Consider the following 11,513-nt stretch of genomic DNA (forward strand, 5'->3'; position numbering starts at 1 on the left):
AACTTTTTAATGTTATCAGTCAGTTATCATTATCAGTTTAGGCAAATCCCAAAGTGTTTTACAAAAAGGAGATTCCACTGCATATGGTTTTTTACCTTAGAAACTAGAGTAATGTAAAAACTTAAAATGATGAATTTCAAGAATCTAGGATTATCAGGGTTTGCTAAAAGTTATATGTATAAAGATTGGTTTTATAAAAATTAATACTGAATCATGTGAAAAATGCAAAATTTTGGTTTTCTCAAATCTCAATAAAAAAGTAAAAAGTTAGTAGAGATGTTTCAGCACTGGGTCTAATGTTCTATGTATTTATGGATTATTGTTAATGTTAATTCATAGATAACTTAAAATGACTGGTCATAATGCTTTATAAATTTAACTTTTTTTTTTAAACAAATAACAAAATATTGAAAATGATGTTTCTATTCCCAAATATTGTATTCCTACATTGTATGTTTCTTTGAAAATAATTTGCAAAAATATATTATCTGTTAGTGAATTCAAAAAGCTGTTCTTCCTCAGATGAATTCATTATTACTGCTATTTTAACTTTATCAAATTTTCATCAAACTTTTTAAGTCAGGATTTTTTAAGTTATTGAATTCGTATTAGAAATACTTTTCTTTCAATATCATTGTTGAAACAAAATTTCAAAAGTAATCTTAGTTTTACTTTCACATATTTCTTGTCGTTTAGAAATCAACTAGTAAGAACCAGTAAGATTAAAATTTATCTTAAAATACAAAATATCTAAGATTTAAAATTTGTCAGTGTGTCCTTTATTCTGATAAGCAAATCCTAAAACTTTATGTTCATACTTTATGAACACAGTAGAATCTGCTTGTAATTACTTTTTACTAGTGGTTAAAACTGACTGATAATTGCCTTAGCCATTCAGCCATTGTTAAGGTATCAGCCTACTGCTCTGGGAGACCCGGGATTAAATCTAGGCAATCAAAACTGTGTCACTGATTGTTGAGTCATGGAGCAGTTTATAATTGCCATACAAGACTCACAAAAAATATATTTTAAAAGACATGACACTTATATGAAATGCCACATCCTGCCCAAGAGTTATACTACACATCACATCAAGTTGCAATCTTTTAGCACAGATTACTTACATCAACATAACTAAATAGAAAACAAACGCATCAAAGACTTATGCATAAACACAAAATTCTATACACTCAGGAACCATACTTAAATTTATATCTCAGACAGTCTTAGAAAAGAACACACTAAATATACTATGATCAAGTCACAATCACATTCCTTGATGTATAATGTTTTTGTTTGTCATAGACAACTATTCCAGACATGCACAACACACAAAATACATATTCATGAAATAATTTTTTCAGTGAATTTATTAAATTTAATTAAATTAAAGTAATTTACTACGTGCTTGAAAATTGCAACCCAATTATCAAATTTCAGACTTGTCTCTTTGTCTCTGTCTGTCCTTCATTAATCTTAAGAATGGAGTTAGATAGATGAAATAGAGAAGTGTGATGTACAGGGGACAAGAATCCTTAAAATGCAGACCAGATATGAAAAGCTTAGGGGCTAGAGACCATGATTAATTTGTGAGGTCACCGAATTGGGGATAAACAAATGTCAGGATTTATTGGATGTGGGGTGTATGGAAGTGGGGCAGACAGCTGCAGTCACAAATAAACACGTTTATTTACACTAAATCTTACATTCTGTAGTGCATCTCAACCATTGGAGCTGGTCTGTGAGTCGATGGCACCAGGGCAGTCAGTGGAGATATTTCTATGAGTGTCAGGAAGTTCAGTGACAAAGCGTTGAAAACCACAACAGTCCAAGGCAGAATGGTGGCATTAGGGATGAAGAGTCTGTACATAAAGCACCGAAGACTAGTCAGATAACTCACAATGGAAAGTCCACCTTTGTCCTTGAGATCCAGGTTTTTAAGGATTCTTTCCCCGGATCTCTAGCTTTTCAATTGGCCAATTTCTTGTATCCGGGTAGATAACAGATCGGTGTTCTTTGTAAAAATCGTCTCACTAACATTTCCGAACTTATAGAAGTTCTTCTTCGGGGTGCATGTCTGCCACGACGAAATTAGACGAAGCGGTTCGTTTTGAAGTCTTCTGTTCTATTTTTTCAAATCTTCCAGTTTCACCTGAAGAAGAACTTCTATAAGTTCAGAAATGTTAGTGAGACGATTTTTACAAAGAACACCGGTAACAGTTTCATTTTTAGAGTTGTAGTTTGTAGATAACAGATCATTTCGGGCTACAAAGGGTCAAATTTCAAATTTGACACTATGTTTTATATGGTCGAGGGAAATTAATCGCACATTGAAGCTCATATTTAACTATTGTTTCAAATTCTTGTAAGTCTGACACACAATCTCCATGCTAGATTTCCTTTTAAGGTTATTTAAAAACTTTTTTCCTCTCAACTAATAATTTTATTCCTTCCAGATTTTATTTGTATCTTGGTTTTTTTCCAGTTTTTCTCTTTTAAGAGCACTAGAATCGAAGTGTGATCCCGATTTGACTCTTTAATTAAATTTTCAACATGAGCTCGATTTGAATTTTTTGTGTTCATTTTTATTCAAATATTCGTAATTTAATGTTCCAATGATGTATATTTAATGCTTTCTACTATAGAATTGTATGTAACTGAAGTTCCGATATTCTTCTGTTTGAGCCTCACAAATTATGTGACTTCTGGTCTGGACCAGAAGTCATGTGATTGTGTGATTTTTTTTTTTTTTTTTTTTAATTTAAAAGATAATTAAAAATTTCAGCCTAGCATTCTGATGTCGTCTCAGTAAATAATTGCACATTAAAATGTTGAAAACAATCAATCAACTTGTATTATAAATTGGATATTATTAAGGCCTTTGATTCCATTATTCCATTCCAACTATTATATAAATTAGGTAAAATTTATATACTGATAACTTCTTCATTAGTTGGTTTAACAATTATTATTATACTTTGCATTTATCAGATTAAGTGATTTCAATTTTTAGAACTTTTTTCAACTAATTGGAGTTAAGCAGGGATCAATTCCGAGTAATCTCTTTTTCACTTTATACATAAATAATTATCTCCTTAAATCCACTTAACTCAATAAAAATTATATGTTGATATGTTTGTTAATAATGATCCACTTATATTACACGAAATAATCACTTCATTCTGAGATTTCATTTTTAAATCTTTTAGCTAACTTTACTAAAAACCTTTCCCATTTATTACCAGCAAACAATTAGGCAAACCAATTAGAGAAAGTAATGAACGTCTTACACTGGTATCATTAATAATTTAGTAATAATCATTGTGAAATGTATTTTTGACTACAATTATCGTTTTTTGTTTATACTTGTATCTTTTAAATTATGTTTGTTCAGTACAGAAAAAGAAAAATCTTAAAGAAAAGTCTAAGAGTTAATAGTTGATAGATTTAGTAGAATGGAACTCGGAGAATATTGATTCGATGCATGTGAAAATTGTTTCATTGCTTTGTACTTATTATGCATGCAATACATTCATTAAATAAGTTTCTTATTGTGTACGTGTTACAGTAAAAACCCGTTTTAACTAGTTGAAACTAGTTTTTACTGGATGTCATTGTTAAAACTAGAATTTACTGCTAGTCAAAAATGAATTTGAGTTAAAACTAGTTTTAACTAGACAAAACGGGTTTTAACAAAATGGCTTAGTAAAAACTGTTTCGACCAAGGTCATTCAGCTAACACTTTTCCAATTTATAGTGTATAATGAATTTCGTATCGCTTTAACCCTTTTCCCCCCTGACGTCTTGTTTACGTTTATTTTGCGATCCTTCCTAGGGCAATATAGGTCAGTCAGGCAATATTATTTTAAAAGTTCACCAAAAATCAAATTATCGTTATATCTATATGAAAAAAATCAGTTGCATTTATTAATGTCTTTACTTTTAAGTACGATATTTTTCAATACATTTTATTAGAAATATATTACTTTTTTTCTTATAAATTTATCAGAACTGACACACAAACTTGATAATTTGTGACATTTTGTGAAAATTAACATTGTCTAGTTACATAGTTGTTTGCTGGCACTGAGCCAGAAAGACATAGAATATTGTTTTGTACAATTCAATATAACACTTATGCACGTATGTTTATTCGTTGTGAAATTATCTCACATTATATCAAACATTTGTTTGAAATCAAAATTTCATACTGCTATCAACTAATACTGTATAATGAATTATTATACTTTATTCACTTCATATCGAATGAGATTATATCTGTTGTTAATAAATTTTACAAAAATCAATATTTACCAAAGTAACGGTGAATCGGTACCCTCGAAGTTTTGCTTAAAAAGCCAGGGTACCGATCGATCGGTGCCTTCGGAGACAAAGGGTTAATTAATGTTAATAACACAGATGTGTGACTGATATTTTCAATAAATATCGTATTAAATAATACAAATGTTTTAATCCCAATCATCACTTTATTTATTTCCTCCAAACATATTTATGTAGCTAAAATTAGTTTTAACTAATGTTAAAAGTTAATGTTTGATTTTAGATAAAACTAAAATCAAAACATGTACAGCAGTAAATTCTAGTTTTAACTAGACAAAACGGGTTATAACAATGACATCCAGTAAAAACTAGTTAAAACACGTTTTCACTAAAAACGGGTTTTTACTGTAACATATGCATTAAGAAACATTATTACAAAAATCCAGAAACAAGTTGCTTAACTTTCCCAGCAACATTTGGTGGCACCATCTGTTATATTTTATTTTAAAAAATGTTTATATTTTTAATTATTATAAAATGGCAAAAAACTTAACTTTGAGGGTGAGGTAGGATTTTATAAAAATTTGTAAATGCTAATAACAAGTAAAATCATCATTAAGTCTGACCCTACTGAAGATATGATGGCTTTTTATCTCCCTACTCCTTCAATCTTTAATTACCAAAATTTAAAAGCACCAATCCCCTAATAAACAAACCTCCTGCAAAATTTCAGAAATTTTGACAAAAAACACAAAAGTTATTAAACTTCAAAGATGATTAACAAAATTTGTGCCCCCCACAAACACAGGGAAAAAAGCCCAAATTTTTTTGTATTTCTTGATGTTTCAAGGTCCTCTGTGTCCAAAAATATAAAAATCTGAGGGGTCATTTTTTGACCAATTGCCATACTTTCCCTCTGTTATATATAACAGTCAGGAAAGTAATATTAATTAAAATATTATTATTACTGTAAACTCTTAACAATTTTCATTCAATTATGTCATTTATACAAGCAAATTTTTCTTTTAGTAATCAAATCTCCAGAAGAGAATGAAGCATGCCAATCTAAATCTAAAGTAAGTTTTACATATAGTATTTTGATATTTTTAAAATATGTATTAGTTCCCTATCACCTGATTTAACTAAGTTGTGTTTATATCATTTTTAAGTGTTTTTTTCCTCTTTTACTATCGTCTTAGGGTGCGACTATGCAGACGCAAATTTAGTAGCGAGCGATATAGTTGTCGCAAAGGAAAACATGCACAAGCGAAAAGCAAGAAATATCGCTGGTGAGAGCGAATTTCTGGTTCTTGCATATATCTAACAGGGTTTGATATTTATTGCTTCTCGCCACATATTCTCGCTCTCAGAAAATTCGCTCGCGTCTGCATAGTCGCAGCCTTAATTGAGCTTTTACTAAGATTCATTATATTTTCTCAATTCTAACAAGAACAAGTTTGATTATTTAAATTTTTCTCTTCATAAAAAAAATTTTAAGTAACAAGTTAGAAAAACAATAGAAATTACATGATAAGGTTATGTCTGGCAATTATTTCCATACTCTTCTTCATGCATAATAAGTTCAGACAAACTTGTTTGATCTAATATGACTATTGCAGAAAAGCTAAAAAATTACTATTATTGATGTATAACCAGAGATATTCTTCAGCTGGTACACACCAGTATGTAGTACCAGTTGTTGCTTAGTAAGAAAAATTCTATAGTTCAGGCCAGAAGCCTGGTGACTAACATGATAAAAATGAATGAAACTAACTGGGCCAATCTTTTGGCCATAACAAATCTGCAGTCCCATTGTTCTTATCTGAGATCACAAAGATATTGATTGCATAGTAAGCAAATAAACATGGCTGCCCAGCAAAAACTGTGCATCACAAAAGCAATAATTTTAGCTAAAGAACATAAAAGAAAAATTGGTCTTTTCTGTCAATCCATTTTCTCATCAGTCGTTTTGAAGTATTGTGGGTCTTAATGATCCTTTTGATTTATTTAGGTTTTATTGATAAGTTGGCAATTTAATTTTGCTGTTGGCTATATATATGCTGATTGGTGTGAAGATGACATCACAATCAAATTGACATAATGCATCACCTAGACCAGTGGTCGGCAACCTCACGGACCACTAAACTCAATTTTGAATCCCGTGGACCACTATTGTGAATTTTTTTAAACAATACAAAATCTGTAGAATAATTATCATAAAAGTTCAATTTTACTATTTTAATATGAAACTTGCATTAATTTGTTATAATTATAATTATAACATGCAAGCCTAAAGTTCATTGCTGCTTGTTTGAAATAAGTTTATGGGTTCTTAGTGCTTTCCACAAAGGACAACAATCACACCCACAATATTGTTTATTGTTCATTATTTATTGATAACAGTTACTTCGTATTTGGTTTTAGATTCGAATAAAAAACCCCAAAGAGTGAAAAAGTAACCAAGCATTTTGCATTTCTTTCGTAATACTTCGCGTAACCTTCAGTTGATCAATGTCCAAATTTTCTCACGGACTATCAATGGTCCACAGACCACCGGTTGCTGACCACTGACTTAACTGTATCAATCGAATATTAACTTAGAAAGAAGTATACTTTGAACAAATTTATTCAAATTTTTAAATTATTGATAATTTAAGAAATTTTTGAATAATTCAGAAAAATAGATGGAGCATTAACATCTGCAAATAGTGTCTTTGCTTTTTATTTAATATTTTCCAAGAAATAAGGCACGAATTATCAAGTAGTACCGTATTTTACGGACTATAAGACGCACCTTAATTTTGGAGGCACTTTTTTCTTTGAAAAATTGCGTCTTATAGTCCGTAAAATACGGTAATTTCATGCCTTATTTTATTTGAAATATCTTAACTTTCTGAGTACAGGAAATGTTTTCTATTTATATTGAACATTTCTACTTGCAATTGGTTGAATATTTTGTTTTCATCCAAACAATAAGCACTTTCTCGATGTGATTTGATAAGTATTAATATAAACTTTTTAAAATATATTGATGTCAAAAATTTTTTCAAGTATTCATATAATTTATTGATTAAAATCTTATATGACCAAACGAGAATGTTTGCTTGCTTGCTATATTCTCCTAGGCCATTTGCCAGATTTTGTACCATTGGTCAGTCATGTTTATATACCCCTAATTTATACATTTCACTCAAAATGACATTATCTTCTATTTTAATTATATTGGATTTCTGTAAATTAAATAATTTCTATCAACTGGCAATTTTTTTAAAAAAATTAAATATAATTCTTATATATATATAAAGGATATCATTTTAATAAACAAAATATAATTATATTCACTTTAGTGTGAAATAGATGCACTATTCGCGTTTTTCATGAACTATAGAGGGCGCTGAATTTTTACAAAATGGCTACTTTATCTGGGTCGCTTGTAACTAGTAATGTAAAATTAATCATATATTACTGCCCGATATAATGATATATGCTGCTTGTAGCTGTTTATCGAGAAATTTTATAGTAGCAGAACAATTATTGCTAGCGGGATAGGTCATTACGTGGTATCGAAGCAAGTGAGCGAGATCGTTCTATGCATATTTGTTCCCTTTGTGTTAAAAACATCAGCTTTGACATTGTCCTATCAGGGTTAGATTTACAAGTAAAAAGCTATGTAAATTGTTGCTTAGGCTTCGACTATCAAGAGCCTCAAACATTTGTACAAACAAAAAAAAAATTAAAGTGGAATTTTGTAATAAACATTTTTTTACAAACCAACAAAACATACTTTACTTAATACTCACAATAATAAAAAGTAAATTTTTTTCGAAGAATTAACGTAAGGTCTTTTTTTAAAAAAAAATGATAAAACCAATTTTGAAAAAGATTTTTAAAGGAATGGGTATAAAAATAATTAAATTTAGTTATAAAACAGAAGACTAGTGAGACCTCACATCTTTTTCTTCCAATAACCGTATTGAATCAGAGAGATAAAAAGAAAAAAATTAAATCAGACTATGATTGACTTCTAAAATTGTGAAGGGTTGGTAAGGGGACTTACATTCAGCTTAGGGCTTCGAAATGTTTAAATCCGACCCTGTGTCCCATACAAAATAACTGGCATTTTAACTTTAAGAAAATATCTTTTAAAATTGACAGCATAACTTGTTCGTGTAAAATTGGACAATCGGGAAACTGCCAATTGTTAAATCTAATTCACTCTTTCACAATTCGGAGAAGCTCATAAATATAACCGACCGATTTCCTAATATCATCTGTTTTTCGTGTGAGAATAGACGAAAACTTATATTGGGCTCCCGTAAATCTTTGAAATTGCAATTTGGAACGCAACAGAAACCTTTGCTTTTTCTATTGTTATTCATATTTACTGCTGATAATACGCAATAATTAATCAAACGACCCAGATAGAATAGTTTTGTTTTTAAACACCAGAGGGCGAGCATCCGGTGAAAAATGCGAATATAATTACTGTGACAGGTAACTTTAGATTGCACGCAGGTAGTGTTGCCACCTTTTCAAAACTGCTGACCCGGATGGTAGGTCGGGTTTGTTCGAACAGAAGTCCGATGCATGTGCAATGTTATTTTACTATGCAAAGAATAACGTGCACGCCGGTTCTAAACCAGTTAAGGACTTGTGTAGGAGCAACTTAAATTAAGAAATGAAATAACAGCTTTAAAGAGCTAAGAAGCAAAAAGAAAAAAAAAGGTCAACAGGTTGCTACAAAATCCCAGACAAAATTAATTGTTAACCCGGACAGGTGGCAACACTACACACAGGCAAGTGCTGTAAGTGTTACTCTGTTAATTAGTTAGGCCTAATTCCTTTTTTGCTAAATTTTGAAATATATTTATTTGGATTTTGTTTAGTCCATTTAATACTTTGAACATATTGTAGATACCAAACTTCAATAAACAGAAACATATATTATTTTAACACACTGACCCACCATCTCTCAAAATGCCAAACCATAATGGCAAAGGTGATTGCAATTTCATCACAAATGTGAACTTATTTTCAATTCTAAAAATCTGTTGACTACAAAGTGTTTTGATTTAATAACTTTCTTGTTCTCTACAATGAACTAAGAACTGGATTCCTAGAACAACTAAATTGTTAATCATTAGCACTTTGTATTCATTGCCCGTTGGTGTACAATGCCTTTTCTACTATTTTCTTCCATTTCTTTCTAAATATCATTATACCCATGATTTTATTTTATTGTATCCTCAAGTGATCTAGAGTAAACAATTTTCATAATTTTACAATGAACTTTTTTAGTTGTTCATACTAAGAAACTGTCAATTTCTATATTAGTGGTATTGTCTTCATTGTTCTAATATTCTAAGCATTCTCAATTGCATTACTAATTGTCATTTATAATAATTTTTAAGGTGACAAATAAACCGGATAGCCGAGAGGGTGGTAGGCCACGCTCGGGTCAGAAGCTCCCGCCCCTGAAGGGAAAAAAGAAGTCGTGCAAAAGATGTGCCTGGTGTAACAAGAAGACGGGACTGGCAACCAGTTACGTTTGCAGGTGCGGAAAGAATTTCTGCGCCAGGCACAGATATGCCGAAGTGCACCACTGTTCTTACGACTATAAGACGGAGGGGCGGCGGTTCCTGCAGCAGTCGAATCCGGTGGTCACTGCTCCAAAATTGCCTAAAATTTGAATATTAAACCGTGACTTTTTATACCATTTATTATTAGAAAGGCAAATCAGAATTTTTTTTATACACATGTACAGTACATAAGGAAATATTTTCATCTTAACTTTCCAGAAATGGCATCTTCCTTTTTGTACAGTGCCTTAATGTGCTTTAAGCATCATTAAATTTAATCATACAGAAACTACGTGCAACTCATCTTTGCATATGCATAAATTTCAAAATGTCAAAATTTGTAAAATAAACTCATTTTTACTAAATTTCTTTTTCGATATTCTAGTCAATATGAGAGAATTTAGTTTCAAAATCAACAAATATCTTCCATGGTCGAGATGATTATTAAACATTCAGAACCTGTCAATAACTGAGTAACAAATTTACAACTTGTCCTATAACATAATTATACATGTAGCCCGAAATAAGGATGGTGTACCTTGATTGTTTTTTTATTATTATTATATTGTATACCAGATACTTTTTTTACTGTTAATTTAAAATTGAAATTAAGCTATACTGAACTGAATATAAAACCATAAATTTCAGTTTATCATCATCCTTTTCTCAAGTGCTGGTCTGTGAAAAATATTTGACTGACACTGGCACAATTGACTACACATGACGCTTAACAAAGTACGTACATAGATAATTACTATTTATGTACAGTAACTCTAAACATAATTCGTAGTCATATATAATTGCTGCCACGTAAAATTATCCATAATCTTACTGGTCCACTATGAGAGAAAGGTTAAGAAACACTGACCTAAAGCATATTTATTTAATTTCTTTAAAAATGTTTAGTTATTCGAACTTTGGCGTGCATATTTTTAAAGATAATTATGCCTACTATTCACAAGTTTCCAGAGAAGGTTTGTGTATTTTCCTACACTGTAGTGCCACCATTAAGATACTGCAAAGAAAACCTTCTTGCCTTTTATAACATTCTCTGGAAGAGCAGCAAACTCCCGCCTGATATGAAACATACTATCATTTACCCTATTCACAAACCTGGCAAGGATTCAACCAAAGTAACCAACTGCACCCCATTGCACTCACTTTGACTGTCACCAAAACCATGGAACATTAGAAGATTCTAATGAGAGAAAATCATCTCATCACTGGTTTAATCCCAAATACATGGATGAGATCTCTGGTGCCATGATATTAGAGACCTTCCACTACCGACATTCCCATTATTACCCCACACACCTTCTCACTATTGACTTTCATAAAGCTTATGACACCATCACCCATTCCATCCTCATCTGCAAAGCCATCCATCTTGGCCTCTGCACCCACTCTTTAACTTGGCTTAATGACTTCCTCTGCAACTGCACCATCCAGGTTCACCACCCATCATCAAGTCCTCAGTATCCCACAGGGGAGTGTTATATCCCCATTCATATTTGCCATTTACATGCACAATATCTTTTAACTTGTAAAATAATCATGTTTCCACTTATGTGTATGAAGACGACATCATAATCCTTGTCAATGGCAACTCTGTCAAGATACTTGGTCTATTTGTCGATTCCAGTCTTTCTTGGA

The 11,513-nt window shown here is 31.1% G+C and overlaps 1 protein-coding gene across 4 annotated transcripts in view; it reads left to right on the plus strand.

Annotated features, from left to right (window-relative positions):
• LOC136983419 (AN1-type zinc finger protein 4-like) overlaps positions 1 to 10,225 on the plus strand; it is a 142,753-nt gene extending 132,528 nt beyond the window's left edge. For all 4 annotated transcript variants that reach the window (XM_067280147.1, XM_067280149.1, XM_067280148.1 and 1 more), the window contains 2 exons: positions 5,311 to 5,357; positions 9,693 to 10,225. In XM_067280147.1, the coding sequence (XP_067136248.1) occupies positions 5,311 to 5,357; positions 9,693 to 9,971 (326 nt within the window). In that variant the 3' untranslated portion in view covers positions 9,972 to 10,225. The remainder of the gene's footprint in view (positions 1 to 5,310; positions 5,358 to 9,692) is intronic.
• The last annotated feature ends 1,288 nt before the right edge of the window (positions 10,226 to 11,513 follow it).

The sequence above is a fragment of the Centruroides vittatus genome, unplaced genomic scaffold (genome assembly GCF_030686945.1).
Source record: "Centruroides vittatus isolate TY-2023 unplaced genomic scaffold, ASM3068694v2 contig_882, whole genome shotgun sequence".
Lineage (NCBI taxonomy): Eukaryota > Metazoa > Arthropoda > Arachnida > Scorpiones > Buthidae > Centruroides > Centruroides vittatus.